At 42.2% G+C, this 25,230-nt stretch overlaps 5 protein-coding genes across 5 annotated transcripts in view; 1 reads left to right on the plus strand and 4 right to left on the minus strand.

The window, feature by feature from the left end:
• The window catches only part of LOC104963762 (forkhead box protein P1-like), a 924,791-nt gene that overhangs the window by 638,909 nt on the left and 260,652 nt on the right, over positions 1-25,230 (minus strand). The gene's annotated exons all lie outside the window — the stretch shown is intronic.
• The window catches only part of LOC104963749 (mitochondrial import receptor subunit TOM40 homolog), a 666,013-nt gene that overhangs the window by 569,342 nt on the left and 71,441 nt on the right, over positions 1-25,230 (minus strand). The window lies entirely within an intron of this gene.
• On the plus strand, positions 3,212-8,919 carry erlec1 (endoplasmic reticulum lectin 1). Its single transcript, XM_010792384.1, has 14 exons — positions 3,212-3,532; positions 3,793-3,897; positions 4,590-4,670; positions 4,876-4,953; positions 5,049-5,112; positions 5,212-5,258; positions 5,365-5,588; positions 6,064-6,208; positions 6,299-6,460; positions 6,547-6,606; positions 7,179-7,303; positions 7,396-7,473; positions 7,605-7,680; positions 8,064-8,919. Exons 1-14 carry the CDS (start codon positions 3,392-3,394, stop codon positions 8,133-8,135), a joined length of 1,458 nt encoding a protein of 485 aa, XP_010790686.1. The 5' UTR covers positions 3,212-3,391; the 3' UTR covers positions 8,136-8,919.
• On the minus strand, positions 9,194-12,375 carry gpr75 (G protein-coupled receptor 75). Its single transcript, XM_010792383.1, has 2 exons — positions 12,104-12,375; positions 9,194-11,777 (listed from the first exon to the last, which is right to left on the minus strand). Exon 2 carries the CDS (start codon positions 11,650-11,652, stop codon positions 10,018-10,020), a length of 1,635 nt encoding a protein of 544 aa, XP_010790685.1. The 5' UTR covers positions 11,653-11,777; positions 12,104-12,375; the 3' UTR covers positions 9,194-10,017.
• psme4a (proteasome activator subunit 4a) overlaps positions 13,246-25,230 on the minus strand; it is a 30,431-nt gene continuing 18,446 nt past the window's right edge. Inside the window, 26 exon segments of the mRNA XM_010792399.1 lie at positions 13,246-14,074; positions 14,261-14,401; positions 14,552-14,685; positions 14,773-14,935; positions 15,798-15,953; positions 16,485-16,613; positions 16,756-16,841; positions 16,947-17,155; positions 17,252-17,383; positions 17,744-17,835; positions 17,935-18,039; positions 18,520-18,672; positions 18,766-18,891; positions 18,992-19,061; positions 19,173-19,326; positions 19,426-19,507; positions 19,628-19,757; positions 19,843-19,896; positions 20,115-20,251; positions 21,062-21,271; positions 21,378-21,509; positions 21,640-21,735; positions 21,821-21,883; positions 22,046-22,144; positions 22,504-22,559; positions 22,667-22,756. Coding sequence (XP_010790701.1) covers positions 14,267-14,401; positions 14,552-14,685; positions 14,773-14,935; positions 15,798-15,953; positions 16,485-16,613; positions 16,756-16,841; positions 16,947-17,155; positions 17,252-17,383; positions 17,744-17,835; positions 17,935-18,039; positions 18,520-18,672; positions 18,766-18,891; positions 18,992-19,061; positions 19,173-19,326; positions 19,426-19,507; positions 19,628-19,757; positions 19,843-19,896; positions 20,115-20,251; positions 21,062-21,271; positions 21,378-21,509; positions 21,640-21,735; positions 21,821-21,883; positions 22,046-22,144; positions 22,504-22,559; positions 22,667-22,756 — 2,993 coding nt within the window. The 3' untranslated portion in view covers positions 13,246-14,074; positions 14,261-14,266.

Here is a 25,230-nt window from a genome sequence, read left to right on the forward strand (position 1 = left end):
CCGTTGGAGGCCCCGCCAACTACTCTTCTGCCGGGGGTCCCACCAACCCGATGTCCTGTGCCGTTGGAGGTTCCGCTGGGGTCCTGCCAACTCCATGTCTTGTCCCGTTGGGGATCTCGCCGACTGCTCTCCTGCCGGGGGTTCTGCCAACTCCATGTCCTGTCCCGTTGGGGCTCCCGCCGACTACTCTTCTGCCGGGGGTCCTGCCAACCCTGTGTACTGTGGGTTCGCCCGCTGTGGTCTTCGCCCCTTTTTGGACTCTGCCTTGCCCCCGGACCGTCCGCCCGGGACCCCCTCCTCGAACTCTGCCTTGCCCCCGGGCCGTCCGCCCGAGACCCCTTCCTGGTCCTCTGCCATGCCCTGGGCTGTCAGTCAAGGTCCGTCCTCCGGACCCCCTCCACCCACCCTGATGGACGTTTTGGATCTTTTTTTTTTTTTTTGGTGTTTAGGGACGTCTAGTATCCTTCCCTTGAGGGGGGGGGGGTTCTGTCACGATATTCATGTTATGTCTAGGTTTGGGTGTTTTGCTGTTTTCCCTGTCATGTTTTCCTCCTGGTTTATTGTCTGGTCCTTTTCCCTGTGTTTTTCCTCCTGTCGTTAGTTTCCCTGGTGTGTCTGATTGTGTTCACCTGTGGCCCTTGTGTTTCTCCTCCCCTGCCCGGCTGTTTCTCATCTTGTGATTACCCCTCCCTTTATTTAGTCTCTTCCTGTGTTCGGTGTCGGTTCATTGTTTGTCTTTCCTGTCTCCCTCCATGTTGGTCACGGTCAGTTTTGTTTGTTAATGCTACCTTGTGCTACTTGTATTTTTTCGTGCCATGTTTATGTTCATCAGCTTTTAAATAAAGCTCGTTTTTGTTTCTAGACCTTTTACCTTTTTATAGTCTGCATTTGGGTCCTACCTCTTCCGCAAACCGTAACATAATGGTAAATCTGTTGACCAGCACACACAGAGCTAACTAATTAGAGTTACATATTATTTATTTAATACAAGTTTTAGAAACAACAATTTTCTGTTCAAAACTGCCAAGCTAGCTGTTTAGAATATTTGTGCTAAGCTAAACAGCTTTAGAAAATAGCTTCATATACAGACACAAAAGTGTTTACTCAACAGAATGTCTTGGTGTTCTTCAGCAGATGCATCGGGTTCAGTTATTATGTCAACTAACAACTGGGCAAACTGAACTCCATGTGCTGTCAAAGACTGTGAAATGCTGTTGAAATCTCCATAATAAGCTAGCAAGTGTATCTCGAGATATTATAGTCCAAGGTAAAAAAGTAATAATTTCTATAAAAAAGCAATGATTTTACCGCCTACGCTGTTTATCAGAAAGACAAAAACAGACAAGAGAAAAAAAATGCTTTCAGAATACACTATTGTTCAATGTCTTAATAGTTACCATGGAAACTATGTATCTATCATAAACACACTATCTATCATAAGCACACTATAAATACCATACACACTAATATAGGCAATTGTACATATTTAAATCTACACATAGGAGACAGGTGTGAGCTGTATGCGGAGGGGAATGGTTGAGGAGGATGGATGATCTAGTGGGATGTTCTCTGGCGTGTATCCTTCCCTGTTCCTCCGTATCCATTCTCCTCCTAATCCTCTCACTCTTTGTCTCAAAATCTCTGTTCAAATCTCTCTCATTTTCCCTTTCTCTTGTGCAGCACATATCAACAGCTCCACCAACAGGTGGAACAAGGCTCATCAGGTTTGCACTTCATCCGTCCAAGGCGCTCTCTGAATTTCCCCCTGACAGTGTAATGCAACGCCACATATTTTCAAGGTCCATGCTTTAAATTTCATGATAACTGAGAGCCATGAGAACTGTTCAGGTGGGGGAAAATTATTTATGGTCATTCAACACACACTGCTGAATCAACAGTCACAGAAGAAAATAGAAAGAACATGGCAGGTTTGGAACCAAGCGCTCCTCATTGTCTGTATATAACACAACCTACAAATCTAGGAAAGGCTCGGTAAATCAGCTCCACAACAGGATTTATTATACACTCCACATCTTCATACAGCCTCTCATCTCTAATTCTGCATGGAGCCCTTATACAAACAGGTTTAAGACACACTAAAACGTCAGCTCTATGTATTCAGCACACACACTGACACTACTAAACTTCTAAATCCATCCACTGGGCGGCAGAGATGAGGCCATCTGTCTTTGTGATCTGAAAACCTCTCTTTATACATCCATTATTTTATATCAAATGAGCCAAATGCTTCAGGCTAGCTGTGGCCTGTCGTGTTCAATCATAGCTTTCAGAGTACTTTACTCAGCAAATGAGGTGAGGACGTGTTTAGGTTTTGTAGAACATAAGAGAAATGGTTTCATCCATTAAAGCAGTTATACAAGAGAAGTAAATGTGTCTCTTCAGAGGTCTCTGTATTTTCACTACTGATCTGCTGACCAGCTAGAGGACATGTTGCTTTTTGTTTAGCCATTTAGAAAACCATCCAATAGCATTATTTTCAATCTAGATCTAGTTCTACATTCTTGTGTATTTATTTATTTATTTTTTAAGATGGAAATTAGCTTTTTTCACTATGACCAGCATCATTTTGGATCATTTACCTGTAAAGGCAAGAAAATAATGGTATGTTTTTAGTGTTTGAAGATAATCATACTTCACATATCCGCACACTTTCTAAATAATCTCCCAAAGTTGAGCTTTGCATAATTGGTATATTGTGTATATTTTCTGACTTTACAATATATGTTTTTTTAATGGTACAGAATATAGTATTTATATATATAAATATTGCTGATTTGTTATAATAGTCTTAAAATATATGTTTTTAAATAGCTGTCATAACAGTCGTATTTTGTTTTATTTTGTTTTGCTACATATTCTTCTTTCTGTGTCTTTGTATGCACCACATTATACCAAAGCAAATGTTGTAAACCTACTTTGTACTAAAACCGATTCTGATTCTACATCGAAAATAAGGTTATGTGGAATTTAGCAATCTCTTTGTGGTTGGTTGTCTATAATGTATAATGAGTTCGGATACTGCATGTAATACAAGCCTAGTCTGGACAGTAAAGGGACTTTTAGTAAGTCTACAAAATGAATAGAGTGAATGTAAACGCGTTATACCTGGTGTCGCCGCCAGAGGACGCTGCTGCTTTTTCAGCCTGACGCACAAGCGGAACACGACGTGGCAAGTAAACAGATCACTTCCTGTTTTCAGAACTGTATTGACATCCGTCTCATACTGTCCTATCTTACGCCGGTCTAAACTGACTTCCTCAGACTGTGTAGTAGCTTTTCCTCCTCTGTAAGGCCGCTGTTGTGTGGGGGGAGCAGGCTGGTGGTCTACATGAGCAGCAGGCTGTAGAAGTCGAGCAGCCGGACAGGAGAGATGATGCCCGGTCTGATGCTGGTGTTGCTCGGGGGGCTACTGGAGGTCTGCAGCGGAGTATCAGCAAACCGAGGGGGGTATCCCTCCTTTACAGACGAAATCCCTTTCAAAATCCACTGGCCAGGCCCTGAATTCACACTGGTAAGTCTCATCGTTTACACTTACTTGAATATATTAGGGAGAAGTGTAACACACGTACTGCAACGAGATGCTACTGACAACTGTGTAGCTTTGAAGTGAGCTTGCACTATTTCCAGTTTATCTCCTCTTCCTTTACTGCCTTGTTTTGTTTTATGCTCCTGCAACACATTTCCCCCCCCCCCAAATTGGGATTAATAAAGTACATATTATCTTATCTTGTTTTACAGTTAAAGTAACACACGTTTGTCTCTGGTTTTCAGCCATCTACAGGAGCTATTTACAAGGAAGATGACTTTGTAATCATGACCACAACAGAGAAGGAGAAGTACAAATGTATCCTACCCTCCCTGACATCTGGAGATAATGTAAGCATTGATGTTTTTAATTTCTCCAACTGATGACTGTTAACATTGTGACAGCTATTGGAATAATACAAAGCGGCTCAAGTGTATCCCACTGGGTAAATGCAACAAACCAAGGCTATTTTTTATCTAAAAGGAACTTTGCATACTCAACTCTTCTGATGTACTGCGATACAATGAATGGTATCCCGTGTATGTCATGTATGTCATACAATGGAATCCGTGCTACCAAAGATGGTGTAACACTATGCTGTCATATTCTTGAAACATTTCTGAGTGAGACACTGTTTAAGCTGCAATCTGTGTCATAATGTTGTAGTTTTGGTCACCATTAATACCTGCGCCTTCTTTGCTGCTATGGGGGGATGCAAAAACAACTAACTGTAAAAAAACAACTATTATCAGTAAGGTTTAAAACATGTCCTCATTTTTGACTTCTTTACTCAGGCCATTTAGTTAAGACTGGTAACACGCCTGAACAGCTCAAACTGAGATTTAAATACTAATTTATTGACTGAAACAGTAGGCCTTGGAAAAAAAGCATCTGCATGACATGGAGCAAGATTTGTCGAATATCTCATAAAAACCCACTACATTTTTCTTTTTCAATCTTGTGTTCATTAACACAGCTCCATACTTCCTTATCTCTCTCTCCCTCACTCTTCTTGCGTGTGTTGGTGTCTTTGTTGACTTAGGATAATGATAAGGAGTACACTGGGCCCACCCCAGGTGAACTGCTGGAGCCACTATTCAAAAGAAGCAGCTGTTCATACAGGGTGAGACTTCTCAGGTTTCATTTTTATGTCCCATCATTTCCCTCCTGCTCTCAACAGAGAGACTGAAACTGTTTGAGTTCAGGCTACATTAGCAGAGCATAACTAAAAACTTGACATTATTTGCCTGCTGTGCTGCTGAGAGTGTTAAGATGATTTGAATAACTCCCACTCCCCCAAACCTTCTCTTGGCTTGTCAACATCGCAGATTGAGTCGTACTGGACCTATGAAGTATGCCATGGAAAGCATATAAGACAGTATCATGAGGAGAAGGAGACTGGTCAGGTCAGTGTTTCGAGACGGTAACATCATTTTCAGATGACATGAATAAGAAGCTGTAGTGCATTGTATACTAAAGGTTATACTTTGTGTTTCCTTAGAAAATAAGTGTTCAAGAGTACTTCCTTGGGAATATGGCACAGAAGAGCCAGTCAACGGAGACAGGTGAGTTCATACTTGAATGTGTTTTAATATGGTATTTAGCATATTAGTATTTTCTGTACTTTGCTCAAGTGAAATGTATCTTTTTTTTTTTTTTTTCAGATAAAGTTGAAGAGGCAGAAAATGCAAAACCAGCGGTTGAAACGGAAGTAAGTATAATAATAATAATAAAACAGCAGGAACCAACCAGATTTTCCAGACTTGCTTTCAATTCTCACATTTCATGTCTCCTTCATTCTTTCCCCTTGTGTCCAGGTGTCCTCTAAGAATATAGAAGGTCAGCTGACTCCCTACTTCGCCTTGGAGATGGGAAATGGGACCCCGTGTGTGCTGAAACAGAACGACGCTCGCTCCTCGTCTGTTCTGTACGTCTGTCATCCCGAGGCCAAGCACGAGATCCTGTCTGTCGCCGAGGTCACCACCTGTGAATATGAGGTGGTGGTGCTGACGCCGCTGCTTTGTGTGCACCCAAAATACAGGTAGATCTGTCAGAAATGATAACATTTAGATATCGTAATTGAATTCTTAGTACTAAAAGTATGTTATTGTCTCGTGGTCAGGATTCTACCAAAAGGCATTTTTCGAATTGTTGGGGAAATAATGCAACCTTGGGCTGCTGTGCTCTCAGTGTTTTGTCTCCCTATCCCTGCCTGTTGACGTCAGCTGATAGAGGTGTTATAGTCCTCCTCCTGTTTTATCTTCTTATGCACAATGTTGTTGATTCTCTCAGAACTAGCTAAATACATGGGTCTGGGGTAGAGATCTTCAGAATTGGTTTGGCAACCTCTGTGTCAACCCGTGGCACAGCACATGTCTTGTGAATTCTCCGGCCGAAGCTCCAAATAAACTATCAGTGTTTGCCATCAAAGTTCCTGCTCTCCCCGTGTCTCTCTGAGTCTTGTCTCCATTGCTTCAGAGGTTTCCATCACACTAATCGACATATTTTCCTTGCAGGTTCAAGTCCTCCCCAGTAAACGGCATCTTCTGCCAGTCTCTGGCAGGTTCCCCTTTGCGGCCTCTGCGGCTCGCCCAGTTGGATAAGGAACAAGAGGAGCAGCTTAAACCGCCTTTCAGCGCCGCCTCCGAGGCCCCCAGAGAGGTATGACATACGCGGATACGACAGAGGGGGAAACATGCAGACAGCGTGTACCTACACACCTGTCTCAAATATATCTTTGATGTTTTACAGGAGCCGACACCCCCAATCAGAGAGGAGGCCTTCTCCTCCACTCACAAACCCATTACGGTTGGAGGGCAGACTCAGGTCACTGTGGGCACCACTCACATCTCTCGCCTGACGGACGAGCAGCTGATCAGAGAGTTCCTCAGTGGCTCGTACTGTCTGCATGGGGTGAGAAATGTTCCATCTATACCACCTGAGCAGTTTTTTCACAAACCATACACTGACATCTAATCAACTTCAAATGTTTATTTCAGGGAGTAGGGTGGTGGAAATATGAGTTCTGTTACGGAAAGCACGTCCATCAGTACCATGAGGTAAGGGTCCCCAAGCTAGTGTCTGCACGTCTGTGTGTAAGTGAGGGGATGAATGAGACTGTGATCAAGAAAAAAGTTCCCGTTTCACCTTCCTTTAGGGCGTGCACTTCCCATTTATTTCACTATAAATAAATGTAGCTTTTTTTTTACTTAATGAATTGCTTTAAAAAAAAAACGAAAACTTTACTTCAATAAGTAATAATACATAAAAAGTAGTGACTGATTGAAGCTCCTTGGTTATTTAGAGAAAAGCACCTAAAGCTTTCCTTAAGGTTAAAGTGCTGACTTCCAATTACTTGTTTTTTTCTAACCAACAGTCTAAACGGAGAGATAAATTGTTTATTAATGCATACAAATAAAAGTAGCATTGTGTGAGAAGCTGGAACTGAGGAACATTTGCTATCTTAAAAACACACTATTATCCTTACTATTCCACAAATTATATGATTGAGTTGTTTCAGCTTTACTTTCATTTAGTAAAACATTTGTTGACTGTGTAAATATATATGTAACATTGTTCAGCACATTACACTGCATTTGCACACTGGTAAAAATGTCCCTTGGTGCCCCAGGATAAAGAGCAAGGGAAAAACACGGTGGTGGTCGGGAACTGGAACGCCATGGATCACAACGAGTGGGCCGCCAAAAACATAGCGAGATCCTACCAGCTCAAAGACGACGGAGTGCAGAAAGTCAAGTAGGCCGTTTTATATCTTTGAAAGCCTGGATCAAAATGAAACTGAGCTATTTGCTGATTCATATGCTAACATTTCCCCCGCTTCGTGACAGGTTGGTTTCCCACTTCTATGGCCACGGGGATCTGTGTGATCTGACAGGGAAGCCCAGACAGGTCATCGTGAAGCTCAAGTGAGTGAACAGTCATGTGTCCAGAGAGCATTCACAGCACCAGTTCTCTGCCCTGAGTCAACACATGAGTAAGACAATACCCCGATGTTTCCCAGCTGATCCACTCCTCTCATTTCTCTCCTCTCGGTCAGATGTAAGGAGTCTGAATCTCCCCATGCTGTCACGGTCTATATGCTGGAGCCTCAGACTTGTCAGTACATCCTAGGGGTAAGTTCTCTAGCAACACATGAGTCACAGTAACTAAAAAGAAACATGCTTAGAAGCACTACATCAAGTTTACACTGCACCTTATTATGCTAAACCCACCTCCAGTTTTGAAAGTGAGTGTTCAGGCAAAGCTAATTGCAATGTTTTCAGTTGTACAAAAAAAAATAACTATACTTGTTTCTAAAGTTGTTATTGGTTAATACAAATATATGTTTTGTGTTTAGAGCATGACACAAGGAAGTTGTTTTAGTGTTTAAGTCTATCAGTAAGTTTCTCATACCATATGACAAGAAATACCTCCAATAAAGGGAGCAAGACCTTTGGTGCATTACTCTACTGGCAGTGCAGACATTCTCGGTGATTTACATGTTTTCTCTTCCTAGGTTGAGTCTCCGGTCATATGCAGGATTCTTGACACCGCTGATGAACATGGACTTCTTTCAATCTCCAGCTAAACTGAAAGAAAAAAAAAGGTCATATGACAGCAATGGCGCATGGAGGACAAAGAGAGACCAGACAGCGAGAGGTGCACTTGAAGAGAGAAAATGTATCATGAAACAGAAGCCTGTTTCGTTTGAGGAAGGGAGATGCCCATGACACTGCGCTCAAAGCCTAAGGTTAAACTTGATCCTGAGGCTGGACTTAATGTAGCTGAGGAGCACAGACACTGACAATGCTACATCACAGCCTTAAATCAGCAGGCTAGCTCAGACTTTTTGAAAACACAGCGGCCGGCGCCTCAGTCCACAGGGCAGCGCATTCATTGCCTGTACTCCATATCTATGCTTCACTTTGTTGATTAATTGCAAGCAAAGGAGTGATGAATCAGGGGATTCACAATCATCAGGGGAATCACAATATTCATGGTGGTGTAATTGTCTTTAAGGTTTATTTGTGAGTGTGATGTGAAATTGATTAGCTGCTTGTTTGTGGCACTTTGTACTTTGTAGATAGGGTGAAAAGCAAGTGTTTTGCATCAGTGAGAATGTGCATTGTGTTAATTTACTGTATGACTGAGTGTAACTTATGCTTCAGAGCGTGCTGTGGAATGCCAACACAAGTGATTGGTTGATTCAAATATTCTTTAAGGTTGTTTTGAATGTACAGAACATCTGTGGGTTCCTGTAACAGGTATTCTGTGGTTTTATGAAGATCCTTCACCCTGCTGTATCGAAGGGGTACAAATCAATACTTTTCCAGCAAAGAATAAAAAGGAACCATGAAAACCTAAAATATATATACTGTTGAATTACCACACAGAATAAAAACGTTTAAAAAAAGATATAAGGAAATCATAGCAATACATGTATCCACCTAACAGTAATAGGGCTGTCATTGCCTAAAGTTTGCAAAATCATTTTTAGTGTTTCTCATGTTTTTCATTAATTGTGTGGAACATAAACTGATGTTAAATAATAAAATGTTTGTCTTTTAGAAATAACTATACTTTTGAGAACAGAAAAGCCATGCTGCAATGTTTATTAAATTACATATTTATTAATGCATGACTGCATTTTTTTAAATAGACAGGCTCAATTATTATACCAACGCACTCAGATTAAAATAATCATGTCATGAGGGTTCATCAATTACATTTCTTAAGGGAACTTACACTTTTGCTTAATAGAAACCTATATTATGGTGTACTTACTGTACTTTTGGAATTGCTATTGGTATCAATTCAATAAGGTATTTCAATATTCCATAAGGAAATTGTATCCCATCATGCAGTGAAGTGAGTTTAATTTGCCTTCTGTTGATCAACTAATCGCTTCATATTTTAATTGTATTTAAAAAGTGAAAGCACAGATCCACTGCACTTGCCAAACATTTATTGTGTTAAAAAGTGTATGAGGTTCACAAATACAATTCTCTCAAGAAGCAGAAGTCATCAAAGTGCGACCACATGCCATCAACAGCCATGTGTTCCACAGCAGCCCGACACCACAGCAGCAATTTCAGCCAGAGAGGACACAGCAGTAATGGAGCAACTGCAGTCTTTGGCTGCCATGACACCTGCAGAGTATCGGCTTATAATGGCACATGCGTGTGCAACACAGAGGGGGGGATTTAGGTGAAAATGCAGTATCAGTAAAACAACAATGAGTTTCTTTTTGGAACAGACTTTCATTACAAATCTATTGCTTGTTCTGAGTTTCGTTGAAATGCTAATAACACTAATTGACTTTGTCCACTCAAGAAACATGTATTTCCACTGCAGAGGAGAAAAGAAGGTAAATACTGATTCCAAATACTTAAAATGGGCGTTTTTAAAGTTCCTCTTGATTTAAAGCCATGGCTTGATTGTCCAAACCTTTCTGTTAAGCAGCTCTTTGATTATACTGAGGGAATGGGAATCTGGTGCACTGAGGTGCTTTCAAAGTCTTGCAGTGCGTCTTGGTGAGTGTGGTAGTGCATGGCTACATAGGACTTGGCAAAGGCAAATGTCTGAGAGCTGACAGGCTGCAGGCTGGTGGGGGAGCTGGGCCCTGCAGAAGGACTGCTGTTGTATATGCTGTAGTAGGGCTCAATGCGGGTGTTGATGGGTGTCGAGGTACTTGGCGGGCGAGGTTTGCGCGCACCTGTGGCCCTTGGACTTCCAGCACAGTCCCTGGAGTGACTCGGCCCACAAGCCTGGTCCACCAGCCTCCTCTGTGGCTTGGGCGACAGAACATAGGCTGAGTTGGTCTCATGATGCGAGGATTTATTGCGATTGGCTTCCAGGGTGCCCTTCCCCATCGCATGCAGACGAGTCTTTTGCTTGCAACAGAGAAAGCCCAGTGCCGCCCACTGAATACAGCACAGCACGCGGCGGCGGAGGCCTGCACTGTTGCGCGAGTATACAAAGGGATTGATTCCCGATTTGAGGAAAATAAGCACAAAGCCACACAGTTCAAACTGGTAATGTGCAAAGTTACTCTCTGGTGACAAAACGTCCTGTGCCAGTGAAACTCCCATCGGCAAGCAGCAAAGCAGCACAGAGAACACAATAACTACACAGGTGACAACAGCCTTAGAGTCTTTGGCTGTGGCCAAGTTCACTGTAGACACCAGTTGACAGCAGGTGGCCCCTTGAGCGGCTCCAGGAACCAGAGGCTGGCTGTTATTGTTGATGAAAGAGTGTGTCTGGACGTTCTGTAGTTTGTTGTAAGTTTGGTTACGGTACATAGAAGGGCCTTGAACAGCACACTGCATGCTCTCAAAGCCTGCTGCAATGAGAGGCGGTGGGGGTGGAGGGCATGTGGCATCTACAGTGATGACAGGACATTTCCTCACTTGTGCGTTCTTCCTTAGTGTCTGAGCAATCATCAGGTAGGACACCGACACGACAGCTACACAAAAGGCAAAGTCTGCCAGGTAGACGTACAACACAACCCTGGCTCGTCCACCTCCGAGGCCAAAGTGGGGCAAGCAGGGTCCGTCTCTGCGTGGGTACGCCCGCATTGTGAGGAGGGCGGCCATGGTGAAGCTGGATGTCCACAGCAGGGCGGTGAGGGCCAGCGTGCAAGGGAAGGAGGCGGTGCGGTTGGGCTGCTGCCCCAAAACCATGCGCAGCCTGTGCAAAGCAATGACAGCCACCGTCTCCAGGGACATGATGATAAAGCCTGAGCTGGTCAGGTGGAAGGCGAAGCAGAAACTCTTTGACACACCGTCCCCCCCACCCGCATCCAGGAAGAGCACCAGTGCAAACATGGGGGCAGTCACACAGCAGATGAACAAGTCACAGAAAGAAAGGTTGAGGATCATGAAGTCAAAGTTGGTGCGAAACTTGCGGAACACCGGATCAAAAAAGGACAGGAATACCACAAGGTTGCCATATGAGCCCAGAAAGAATATGAAAATGAGGAGAAGAGAGCAAAAGGTCAGGGTGGCAGTGTGGATCACGGCCCAGCCTGACGCGCCATGGGTGCCATTGAAGCTCTGCTGTCTCGGCACATCCACCAGGTCTGATGGTGTAGCAGTGGTGTTCATTGTATTATTAACAATTTATAAGGATCCCACAGTCATCAATTTCAGCATTATTCCTCTGTATGGAAGGAGTAAATGATGATCACAGTGTCTTCTGCTTCCACCATTGCTGCTACCTTGGTAGAGTGCTACAAAGGATACAAAGTAATATATTAGCTGTGTGCAGTAGATCACGTTAATACATTCTTGTTTGATAAAAGGGATCAATGCAACTTACCATCAAAGGTAAAAAGGTACATTTAATAAGAAACTGCGATGCATTACATGTTAGACACAAGCTACAGTAGGCTATAACTATGCACCACTGCATTCGGCCAATTATTCCTTACTCCCCCCCCCATCTCCCCCCAACAAACACAGAGTCTGTGTATATCAGTGTTGTCCTAATGTATTTAGATTTCAAGCCGTAAAATAGCTTACATAATTTATAAAATGAGAACATATTATAACCTACCGTCTGTGATCGAATGTGCATCCATCAATGGTTTCATAAAGCCCATCTTGAATTTAAAGCATTATGATAGTAAGTGAACGCACCACGGCTTTGAAAGATAAAAATGTATTTCAACCAGCAAACCGTCCAAAACAGAGACCTCCATAGAAAAACGCTGAAAGAAAATGCGTTTCTTTACATGTCAGTTGATTTTCATCGCGTATAGGGCGAAAAAAGGAGAAAGCCTTTTCGTTTTCTTGGCGATATATCCATTCTTATACAGGAGCGACGGCCACTGGACGTGCACTGAAAAATGAGTATGAAGTCACTGCCTACGTATCTGGGCATGAGCATAACCACTGCATTCAAGAAGTCCATACGAAAAACTCACACCACTTCTCCCCATCTATAAAAACAGAGAGAAATGGCGTTTTCCACAGATTTAATACAAAGTTGGAATATTTGTAATGAGAACACCATATTCCTGTCACGTTAGGTGCAAACGGTTTGTCTCCCCCCATTCAACATACTGTGGCTTTTATGGAAAAATGGTGAACCCTATATAATTTATATTTCATGTTACGTTTAATTTTAGGTTTCATAACGTCGTTCAGAATATATTCGATAAATGCAACTAATGAAAAATATTTTTTTTTCTTGCTTTTCATGCTGTCCTTTGGAACAGCAGTTTAACAACGTCGTTGCTAGGCGACACGCACAGGGGTGATTTTCTGATTATTTAAAGCATTTAAAGTCTGCTTTACTCAAATAAATTATCTGTAAATAAAATCAAAGAAATACCACCACATTGCGGTCACAGTTTCATGTAGATTAGTTACCAATGTTACATAATTAAGCAAGCTGCTTAGTGTGATTTTATAATAACCATTGCTTTCTAAAAAAATCCCCAGGAAAAAGTAAAATTATGCATTTTAAGTTGTTGATTTACTACAAATTAAATAAAGCGAGAGACCTTAAAAAAAACAGATGCATTTTTTTTTTTTTTTTTTACAAACAATTTATTAACATCTCATTCAATAAGCAAACAGTACATCTAAAAAAAGAAAAAAAATATCACTGCAGTTTTGGCACTACACTACATAAGTGAGGTACTAAATGCTTGGACTGATTTCAAGTCATCAGGGAAAAGCAAACCAAGTACATTTTCTCTCATCTCAGTGGGTTTTTAGAAAAAGGTAAATGATGCGAGGGATAATAGGGGAAGAGGTCACGATTACAGACAGGCGGTGTGGTTATTTTCTTGCAACGAGACACATGAAATGGTCATCAAACAGTTCTCACAGCAAACGCATCACACAGCACAGCAGTGGGGAGCTTGCCCTCTCCCTTTCTTGCAAGAGTAGATGACAATGGGCTCCTTTGCTAAAAGCTCTGCAATCTCAGAAATACCTTCTATGAAAAATTAAAACTTAGCACTTCAAAAAAAGTCAAATAAATAAATAAATATGTTTGTGCATATTTGCTATACGATGATATGCACTATGCATATAATCACATATAGATCAAACAGCCACACAAACATTGTGTGTTGCAGACAGGTGGCTTGAAATGAACACTCGTTATTGGGAGATAGTAAAGAGTGTGTCTGACTGGACATCATGATGGCTCAGAGTTGATACTTGGGATAGAATCCTGAGAAATGTATGGGACACTGGCAGATGTCTCTTCAAGCATCCCACAAAAAAGCACACACACACACATACACCCGTGCACATGCATACAAACAAACCAAAAAAAGAGGAAATAAAACTGTACAGTAATGTTACAAACTGCAGGTCATTCATTCCTGCTATGATTGATCCTTAAATATTAAGTATAGTAGAAATGTCAAGGAGCTAAATACATGAATACACAACTTGTCAATCCTTCTGGGTGCCACAACTCGGTTGCTTTGTGTGCCACTCTTCTTCCAGGGTGATGCTGTGTCTTTCAGTTAAGAACTAGAGCCTCCTCCCCAATGCAGGCTGGTATCTGTACATAGAAGTGAATCAAAAACACACTCAAAAACTGGCTCAAAGAAAAATCCTCAAGGCTCATTAAATAATTCTTAAAGCAGCATTGTTTTCACTAATCATTGACAAATAATAATCAGGTTCTTTTGGATGTGCGTGTATAGTATTTATCCTTCAAGAACAGTTTGAGATTGAAATGCTTTACCAGGTTTTAGGCATAGTAACAGGGGGAGACCAGTAAGTCAGTCAGGACCAGGAGCTGGTCATCTGTGAACTGCTGCTTATGTTGTTGCCAGTTGTCATGGTGAGTCCGTCGGAAGTTTGACAGAGTTTTCTTCACAGTCATCTGAAAAAAAAAGATGGTTTTTATTTCTTGTAACAGAGTAAATCATAGTCATTGCACAGACAACAGTAGCTATGCAATTGTGGGAAACATGTGGTTGAGAAAGAACCCAACTCAAACAGTAAACATTGATAAATAGGTAATAACCCTTACTTCAATGGGTTGTGTGTCATTGAGGTGAGCACTCAGGTCCATCAACAGCTGGGGCATCCAAGTGGGCACATCATATGGACTGGAGAGAATACAAGCACTCAACCCGAGAACGCCTGCATGGCGCCGCATCAGGTCTACAAAAACACAACAGGAGGGATTCCATTAATATCAGAAAAAGACATATTGGGTGTATCATCACATGTTCTAGAGAAGCCCCTTACCAGCAGAAGGTATAGTGTCCACTGTAGAGCCGAGCTCCCTCTTCCTCTTCTTAGGCAAGCGGGTCTTGCAGAGAGCCTCAAAATGTGCCTGCATGGGGGCGTCCATGGATAGGAAATTGCACTGAAGGAAGCCGCTGAGAGTAGTGGCGGCCATTTCTCTTACCTACAAAAGAAAGGCAAGAATGAATTATGAAGTGTTTTTTGTCACTAGAGTGCTACAGCAAACTGGGTCACGATTTCTGGAAACAGATATTGCATTGCATTTTGAGTACAAGCTCATCTATTTAAATTATAAACAGGAGGAGGAGTCAGACATCAGCTCCAACAAGGCATTTGGGACAGAGAGGGAAATTCAGTGAATACACAAACTATACAGAGATGCTGTATGAGAAACCAATGTGAGTTTGGAAAATTGAACAATGTAAATCTATTATAGTAGACATAATTAGAATTATGATCAGTAGAAATGGCCATGACATTGGACCTTTAACAAAGGAAGGTATTTTCTTCATTATTTAATATAAGGGTTTCGTGTGCCATTTGTTACTTGGTAATAAGGGGTCCCTGTATGCATAACAAGTGTCTTGATACGTCTAATAAAGGTTTGTAAAGGGCCTATAAAATCCGCCTGGCTTAGGTTAGTTTAAGAGGCCAAATAAAAATGGCTACTTCTATCCATCCCCCACTCCTCCTTTGTCTCTACTCCATCCCTCTCCCTCTCATCCTCCTTCAATCTGAACGTTATCTCCATAGCAACAGATTACTGCAGCCTGTGGTTTCCATGGAAACAGCTAGAGGACTGGAGGGGAGGGGGGGCCAGGAGGAGAGTGCTGAATCACTACAGTGAAGCTGAAAGACAGTGAGAACGTCTGCTAGCATAAACACGCATGTATTGGCCAAAAGCTAAACGAAGATGATATAACCAGACTGCCTTGTGTTTGTTCATTACAGTGACGATTATGCCGGCATGTTTCAGCCTTACATACTTTATGATTGTAATGCTGTGAACGAATGGTTGTTTTTACCTCCAGCTGCTCGTCCTCCAGCAGTCGTACCACCAGCGCCCGGACTTCATTCACTGACTGCTGGTCATTCATGAAGGTGAACAGGTTGTAAAACACCATAATCTGGAGGTATGTGAGCACCGTGTAGCGAGCGTGCCAGGAGCTGCTGCCAGCAATCTGAAACACAACAATAAACCCATCCCAAATCAAGAAAATATTCTGAGCATTTTGTTGGAGGAACAGACCAGCCCCAGCCCCGGGGAGCCAACCAAAAAGCACTTTGGTAATAAAGCTCCTCTTTTGTGCCACTTTTAAATGTATAGAATATCAAACGGGTTAGAACTGATACGACTTCCTTAGCATGACTCTGCACAGCTTAGATTATGTTGTTGTTGCCAATTGCACATTCAACAATCCCTGTAGAATCCTCCCCTCATGTTAACCCTTTTTCAGATTAACTCTATTATGCTTTAGAGAGGTGCAAACTACTGTACTGACATAATGTCTTATGTAACCGATTAATTTAAGAATGCATGTTTAGCAGTCAAACTTAAAAATCTCATTCATTTGTCATTCCCTTAGAACCTTTCCTCTTTTTTTTGCGAAAATAACTTCACAGGTTATACGAAGCGGGGTTCTGTAAAAAGCCCAGTCATGTGTGATGCAGGTAAAAAGGTGAATAATAGCCTCAGCTGCCAGATGACTCACCTCCCGCAGGCCCCTGAGGACCATGGGGATCTGCTCTGGGTAAAGGAGTCCCTGAGACATCAGAGATAGACAGGTCTTTGCGTCCCTCTTCAGTTCATCGTAACTGTCGTCATTCTCGACAGGAGCAATCTGGTACAGAGGACAGAGAGAGGTTAACGGGAAGGCAGGTGTCTTTTAAGATCCCTGTATGGGGTATACATTAAAAGTGAAAATGTAAAGTTTGCAGGGAGAAAGCTAGAGGATCAAAGCTTTGAATTAATGAGTGTTTCACCTTGAAGAGCAGGGGAAGCAACCGTAGCTGTTCTTGGACCGCGGTGGAGAAGGAGCGACCAGCACTCGCTATCAGCCACTTCAGCACTGCAGACAGGAATATTTATGTTAAACACTCATGTTTATAACAAAAATAGATGTTTATTTACTCACTGTGACGGTTCAGAATCAGGGATAAGGTCGTCGACCCACCTGTTTTGAGCAGCTTGATGGCTTGCGTCCTCTCGTCCTGCTCTCCCACCTCGTTCTCCTCCACCACGTGGTTCTGGATCTCCTCGTCGCCCTCGGTGAGAGGCTTCAGCTGCAGCAGAATCCGCTCTGTGAAGTCGGAGATGCGCGGGGACGTGGTCGGCTGAGTGCATGGCAAGTTGACATCGATCATGAAGATGTACGTGAGCACGCTGGAAGGAAAGCAAATCAGAAGTGATACGATGAGACACAAAAAGCTTTAAGAGTCATTAATGACATTCACTAGGGATGTAAAAAAAGGACCTTACCTGCCAATGCGTTCCCGTACATTCTTGTACACCTGTGTGAGTTTGGGCTCCAGGTATTGAAGCAACCTGTGGAGCAGCTCTGGAACACGCCACTCCTGCTGAGCAAGGCCTCCCTGCAGCACATACAGACGACTGGAGAGGAAAAAGAAAGCACAGTTTTGTCATTCACATCAACATCAGAATCAAATTCAGGTTTATTGCCATGTAGGTTAAAGGTTAACACATAAGAGGAATTTGACTTGGTGTTGTGGTGCATACATAAAAATAAAACAAATTAAGAACAGATAGGAAACTATTTGAAGAAAACTATAATAACATTACAAAAATATAATAAAATAAAGCAGTAATTACATTGAATATGGTTGAAGTAGAATTGGTATAAAATATGTGTAGTAATGAAAAACAAGATATTGTTTACATTGTGTGCATTAATGTAATGCACACAGTCTATGATGTGCAGCATGTGCTTTAGGCTGCACCCTCTCTACTCACCAGGCGTCGACGAAGGAGCCCCCCTCTCCGTTGACAGGAGACTCCATCAGAAGCTCAAACAGCCAGTGGAGCTTGCGTGGGTCTCTACTCTCCTATACGAGACAGAATCATATAAAAAGAAAGAATGAGTGACAAAAGTTTAACAAATGGAAGATTAAAGAAATGATGCATATAAACGGGCAGAAGCTTACACAGGCTGTGGCAATGCAGGTTCCCCAGTCTGCGTACGTTTCTATGGTGATGTTGGACAGGGCCGTACGGAGCAGCGGACACAACAGCTCCCAAAGCTTCTCAACCTGTAAAAGTTCACAAGGCGGGATACATTAAAAATACTACATATTCTCCTGAAATTCAGAATCAAGTTTATTGCCAGGTACGTTTACACATACAAGGAATTTGCTTTGGTGTCTGGTGGTGCGAACATAAACAATATAAAAACATAAGTTGCAAAGTAGGTAAAAAAAGAAATATATAAGGATAATAAAAAATAAGTATTTTAAGAAACAATTTAGCATTTAAAAAAGGATGCTAAAGACAAGTATTAACACCAATTTAAATGTAGCTATACAATAACCTTAAAAGCTTAGGACAATGAGTATATGGCAAACTACAGTGAATTCTATTTTGAAGTGGAGGGCTGTGCAGACATGTGTGCAAAAAGCGAACTTCAGCTAAATTGTTCACGTTTACAAATTCCGATGACTTTTTAAATGCATCGTCGGAATTTCCCAAACTGTTTGAGTCAGCTTACTTTGTGAGAATGTCCTTTCCCCTACCTTTGCATAGCTCCAGTGCTTGCTGCCTCTGATCAGCCCGGAGATGATCTCTGCAACACAGCGCTGCTTGCTCTCGTGGGAGTCGGCCACCAGGCGCTCCATGTGTGGCCGCAGCAGGGGAAGAAAGATGTCTCCGAAATTGCGGAACAATCCCTGGAGAGAGCGGGAGAAGGGAACAGATTCATTTCCTTACCGGCCAACTTTATCTGCTTCAATCCGTTTAACACTACTCTCAGCGAATCTCACCTTGAAGAGACAGAACCTGCGAGGGCTGAACTTGTCCTTTCCCTTACGCTCCTCCAGGGAGAGGAACTCGATGAACTGATTGATGAAGACTGGGTCGGAGAAGTGGTCAAAGATGATCTGTTCCCGCTGTCGGGACACATTCAATTTAGTAAATGTGGTTAACATTATTTAACATTACTATGTGCGTTATATATTTTTCATAAAGGGAGTGCGATTGTGCACAAACCTCTGTCATTTCCTCTCTGGTCAGGTTCTGTTTGGGCTGCTCCTCCAGGGGGGCATATATCATCAGTTTTCTAGAGAACAATATTGAAGAGATGATGAATAAAAACAAGATGAAAGAAAGTATCCAACATTCTTCGAGACAGCAAAAGAAAGTCAGGTAAAGAAAATAAGACATATAAAACCTTGGCCAGCTGTAATATCCCCAGTGTGTTTTCTCCACGAACACACAGGCATCCCAGTCCTTCTGTGTGCGTGGCAGGCTGCTGCTGTCATACTGGAGCCAGTTGTTGTCTTGACGATCCCCTGCTACATTACAACTCAGCTCCTTCCCTCCACCTAACAAAGATTGGTTATTTTTGAGACCAGTTTTAAACTATATATACAGTGTGAATGGAGATACAAAATTGCAGACAAACAAGCCCTTGTGATTCTTACAGAGCTCCGAGGGGCTGATGGGGACTTTCTTATGCAGCCTCTTTATCTGTTTCATGATCCCTGCCACAGCGGATATCGCCACCTAGTGGAAAACGGGAGATATTTCAGACAAAATGTCCACAAGAAACACTGGACTGCATCCATATGCATTAGAATCACAACACCAATAATACACTTCTCATTATTTTCGCATTTGCCCCACCTTTCGAACATAGAGGGAGTCATGGTTGAGGCTTTTGACGAAGAACGTGACGGCAGCTGGTGGGAGCAGGCGGTCGTCTCTCAGCAGCAATGACATGAAGCCGATTGCAATGTGTTCGAACTTCCAAGGCCTAGAATGTTAAAACAAAGTCATTGCTACAGGCCAATAAATGCATACATAAATGATTTGAGGAAGTCACTTTTAAATGAACCTACATGTTGCTGTTGTTGAGGAATTCCAGCAGATCTCCAATGAGCTGATGGTAATTCCTACAAACAAGTAGAAGAGCATTAGTTCTTAAACCCTGTAATGGAGCCTATCATGTTAACATTCAATTAGTGAGCACATCATCTTAACAAATGCTGTGTAAGTACTTTCAAAAGGTCTATTCTCCAGGGAGAAAAGAGCATGTTGTGAACTTGAGAAATAGCATCTTTGAATTCAGCTATAGATATCTGGTCTTTGTCTTGAGTACCGATGAACTTACTGAACACATTCTGCGTTCTTGAGCCCCTGCTTTTTCACACCCTCTGCTACTTCCTCCTCTGACGGAACAGGCTCCTTGGGAAGAGGATTCCCAGTGATCATGAGTCGTTTGGCCACAGTAGAGCACTCGCCCTCAATCTAAAGGAATGCGAAAGATGAAACATATAGTATCAGACATGCTTTGCTCAAACATGTCAGAGTGAATCAAACTCAAAGCAAGCCCTTACAGGAGGGACTGATATGTATGTTTAGAGTGTAATGGAAAAATAAATCCTATTTTAAAATATGTTTTGGGAATGGCTCTATGGGAGAAAGAATACTGAAATGTATTATGTAAAACTACAGATACATTTTTTCCTGTTTACAAACTCAAAATGAACGTTGCAACCTTTGACACGAATGAAGATTATGACATTCTAGTCGTAAAGGTTATTGAGATATTATAATTGAAAGCTCGTTTTGAAAAGATTTGTTTAAAGAAGAAGACAAACTAGCTGAAGAGAGCCATAAATGCCCCTCTTTATGACCGTGTTTTTTTGCAGCTTTGCTTTAACTTAGCTGCTGGAGACAGGAATTAAAACAACTGTATTAAGAACATCTAATTAAGAGACTGACAGTAGAGCTTTTCTTTATTTGGTTTATTATATAAGACTTTAACTTATTTTCTTTCTTTTTCATGTACTGATTTGTATGTCCAATGTCGGTTGAAATGTCCACCTCAGTACTGAAAACAACATTGTTGTCCAACAAATGTTGGAACCAATCAAACTTCACCACATATTTTGAATCACAAAATAAAATACTCTGATATATCATTTAGATCTATCCTACAATTGTGGGGCATGTGTATTTGATATATTGAGCTTCTACTATAACAGGTAGGCAGAGATCAGCATTGCCTTTGATTCTATGTTCCATTTGTGAAAGTCTTCTCTGTGATGGACTTACAGCAAAGTCGATGCCGATGGTCTCGTACTGGCGATGGATTTTGTCTGCAAGGTCATCAAAGAGCCGCACAATGGAGGGTTTCTCCAGAGACATGGCTGAGCTGAGGCCAGAGCGCACGATGGCGGGCCACGTCAGAGCAATGCAGTCCCAGTCGTGCAAATTGGCCAGGCACACTCCACCGTGGTTCCCCAGGAAACAGTACAAGGCACCCTGGAGAGGTACAGATGTGGAGCATGTTTAGGAGCGAAAACTCAAAAGTGTAAAAATGTTTGAGTTTGTTTGTTGTATAGCACAACACAGAAAAGGACTGCCGTACTTTGAACTGCTGCTGTGAGACACTGCTGGTGTCCGGGTTCAGAAACTCCAGGACATGGGGGATCAGATCTCTGCAGCAGAAATTGTAGGTCCCCAGTGCCGTGAACAACACATTTTGAGCCCTGGTGCGTACCTGGAAGGTGATAAAGGAAAGTCTCAGTTAGATTATTGTACACTATCAAATGTCTTTGTGATGTATGATGTGTAATTGCTGAAATGTAAATAAACTAATGCACAATGCATTACTGTTGAGTGTCACTCACTTGGCTGTACGTGCTTGTGGACAGCCTCAACAGATCTCTCATCAGCTCCCGGTGAATGCTCCTGTACTGACATCCTTCCACTGTCAGCTTCCGCAGCTGGTAAAACGCAAAGATTCTAAGTTATAAATACTAACAATATACAAGGATACCCAATAAGGTCATTTCTCTGGGAAAGACTTACCTCATGCTGGAGCATAACTCTGTCTATTAGCAGAGCTCTGATGTGCTGCTTTCTGCCGTGAAGCTGAAAATACAACGGTGAGGCATTTTAGATTTTTACAAACATAAATAGAGAAACTGCAATACAGTACAATCTAAAAAGGGCATTATACACTTTGATAAATGACCAAAAGGATAACAGCAGTATAAAAGTAACAGAAATACAGTAAAATGTTAGGTTTCTCACTCTGTTTTCCATTGATTTCTTCACAAGGTTGAAGCTCTTCCAGCGGGAGTCAAACTCATGTTTGTGAGAACCTTTGAATTGCAACAGGTCGCTGATGATCTGAAAGGTATCACAGACAGAAATATTGAGAAGAGTTGGGCGATAGGATCAATACAAAGCTCCTGGCAATAGCCTGTGAGGAGTATTGAGTGATTCAAGGCGGCAAACGTGATTAAAGTCAATTCAGGGATAACCTCTGCCTACACAATGTCCCACGCAGTGTGTCATACCTCCAGCACACGCTGCACTGTGGCCTGAAATCACGCGAGTTTGGCTTTCAACCCAAATATATAAATGCTGGTAGGGTCCGGCAAAGTACAACAGGGAAAATGTGCCGTATAGCCTGACCTCTGATCTAGATACATTCTTCAGCACAAACACATAGGAGTATACAGACTAATATGCTACTGTGTGTCTACCTTGATGATGGAGAAAAGAGACTTGGTGTCGTCTTCAGAGTGCTCCAGGATGTAATCTGCAAAAAGAGTTTGAAGTTTATTGTGAGTTTGTCTTTTAAACCCAATGAGACTACAGCCTGGTGAGAGATGTGGCTGCAGGGAGAGTAACTGAGGGAACACGTACTCAGCAGCTGTCTCATCACTCTGCACACAGCATCTCTGTAGTTCTCTCTGGTGTCATCTGCCGGTACAGATAATATTACAGTGTCAGATAATAGTCAAACAAACCCTATTACCGTAATTTTCGGACTATAAGCCGCGCCTTTTTTCCCATTTTTCGACGCTGCGGCTTATATAACGGTGCGGCTAATCTATGGATTTTTACAGCTAACGGCCACTAGGGGACCTCCTAAATCTATGGATTTTTACAGCTAACGGCCACCACCTTTAACTCTATGGGCTCTATGGCCGGTCCGCGGACCCCCACCTTTAAGCGGCGGGTTCCAGCAGGAAAAGCTGGAGGCCGGAAAAGAGTGAGACAGGTAGCTCCTAAGAACTTCATACCGTTGGCAATGTTCAGAATTTTCACATCCCGCCCTAACGACCAGATTGGGCGTTTTTATTTCAAACCAAAGACCTAAGTTTAGTTCCAGGGGTTCCGTTTTCACCAATGCTTCCCCATGTAATGGTTGGGTTGGAAAACGGGGTCTGCGCTGTTCGGTATGTGAGACACACCGTCGAAAGTTGATAGCCGGACCAAACTTATTAGGGAGGGAAAAGTTTGGTCAATCTCACTTTCTTGTCGAGCACGAAATAAGGGAATCCAATGAGTAGTACCGTCCGTACCTTACGACTTAGTGGAATACAAATGCCACAGGGACCGTCTTGTTGTTCCTCTTCATAACAACACATGATTAAACGTCTATCATTTATTAACAAATACACCAACGAACCAGAAAAACTATTATGATTTATATACTAACAAAATTACCGTAAAACATATCTACATTGTCAAATTTTACAAATAAATGGGTGAAGCTTTGTCCGTTATCACACATCACCCAAAATCAAAACATGTAGTAATACTAAACCTAAATCATTGGATTCATTGCACACGTTCAGCAACCCTTCGCGAAACACACGACCTTAATAACTTGTCAACATTTACGGATTTATGAAGTCCAGGATGAAATATTAATACAGTCGTTGTACTTAATTACTGACGTTTTAGTCTACTCTAAGTATGATTTACTAACATCTGTATGGCGTTTAGATAAATAAAACACCACAATACATCGGACTTTTCATAGATTATAATGTCGTTTTTTCGTGTTTACAACAAACAGGTACGTCCTGACCGCCACGCCGCGGACCTTTCTGGAGACACCCTTAACCTATAGGGCCACCGTACACGGGTCACCAACTCGCCTTTTGTAGGAAAACGAAAAAAATGAATGAGCGTGGAACTAGGAGGTCGGACTCGAGGTCGCGGAAGGTCTCTAAACGTGTCCCTCTTGTCCCTGTACGTCGTTCAATACGTTTTTTGATTCAAACTAACAAGTCGGACAAGGAGGGATTGTCGTTTATGTTTATGTCTCTCAACGATTTGAGCCAAAGTCGCAGGTAGAGACAAACCGAAGAACAGTTACGGACTAAGTATTCCTGAGCACAACGCAAAAACACAAAAAAAGTCTCAACGCTAGAATTGTCGTCTCGGACTGATAGGTAAGTTCGTTGCACGGAGGAGCCCCGTCCCTCAGGACTACGGGCCGTTTGACTTCCCTTCCTCCCCCTTTTTGGGGGTAGGGGATTTGACACTCGTTGTACGGAAAAGTGTATTTATTTTGAGAGGAAAGACTGGTTCTTTCTGTGCCAATTTGTGTAGAATCAAATTTAGGGAGTTCCTTTTCTGACAATCGTCTATTACGAACCAAGAACTTTTGTTTGTCTTTATTAGGTTTATCCTATCATACTGATATACAATACTGAGAAGAATTCAAACATCTTACAACATGACGATTCCTGAAATACTTCTCAGTAAACTTGCCGGTGTAAAATCAAAAGTTCTGAATTCATCGGACTGAACGAAATTGGACCACAAATGGGGAGTCCCAGCGTTTCATACCACCTTAGATCTACTCTTTGGTGGGAGATGTGACCTCACCTCATTACCGCATTTCGTTTCGGAAAGAACTTTTTGACAAAACAACTGTTTTACACATCATGGCATTAAAAAGCCTCGAAGTATTGCCCGGGACTTATATTCGGCGTCGTCGATTTAAACTTACTACATGTAATATATGGTCGGCGTGACCTTGATTATTCGGCGTCGACAAAGTGTTACAAAGTAATGGTATACCATTGCCGCTGTCCCAACGCATCGTTTTCCCCCTTAACAGCCTTTCTCTACCGACAAACTTCCTTCGGAGGGGTATAATAATTGAAAGTTGTTTGTGTCAACGTATAAACGTTATTTGCATAGAGTTCAAATGGGTAAATACGTTATCATCGATTTCTTGTACATGACACGACACAATTTGACATGACATAAGCTGATTCGCAAAAGTCGTGGTTGAAAGTTGAAAGTTTGAAATTTTCGCCACGCGAGGGCGCGTTGCATGGCCGTCACTAGATGTCGGTTCACCAAAGTGGGTCACCATGCCCCGTTGTTTGACAGAAGCGACGAGCATTACAGACAGACGAAACGAGAGCAAGAACGGAAAGAGCATGGTGAGAGCCAAGGTGAAA

This window comes from Notothenia coriiceps, unplaced genomic scaffold (assembly GCF_000735185.1).
Source record: "Notothenia coriiceps isolate Sejong01 unplaced genomic scaffold, NC01 NC01_scaffold00036400, whole genome shotgun sequence".
In the NCBI taxonomy this organism is placed as follows: Eukaryota; Metazoa; Chordata; class Actinopteri; order Perciformes; family Nototheniidae; genus Notothenia; species Notothenia coriiceps.

Excerpts from the sequence above, each read along its gene's own strand:
- erlec1 (XM_010792384.1), top strand. The coding sequence starts at position 3,392 with ATGATGCCCGGTCTGATGCTGGTGTTGCTCGGGGGGCTACTGGAGGTC. Across the intron at positions 4,671-4,875 it reads GAAGCAGCTGTTCATACAGG|ATTGAGTCGTACTGGACCTA; the intron begins GTGAGACTTCTC and ends TCAACATCGCAG. Across the intron at positions 5,259-5,364 it reads AACCAGCGGTTGAAACGGAA|GTGTCCTCTAAGAATATAGA; the intron begins GTAAGTATAATA and ends CCTTGTGTCCAG.
- gpr75 (XM_010792383.1), bottom strand. The coding sequence starts at position 11,652 with ATGAACACCACTGCTACACCATCAGACCTGGTGGATGTGCCGAGACAG.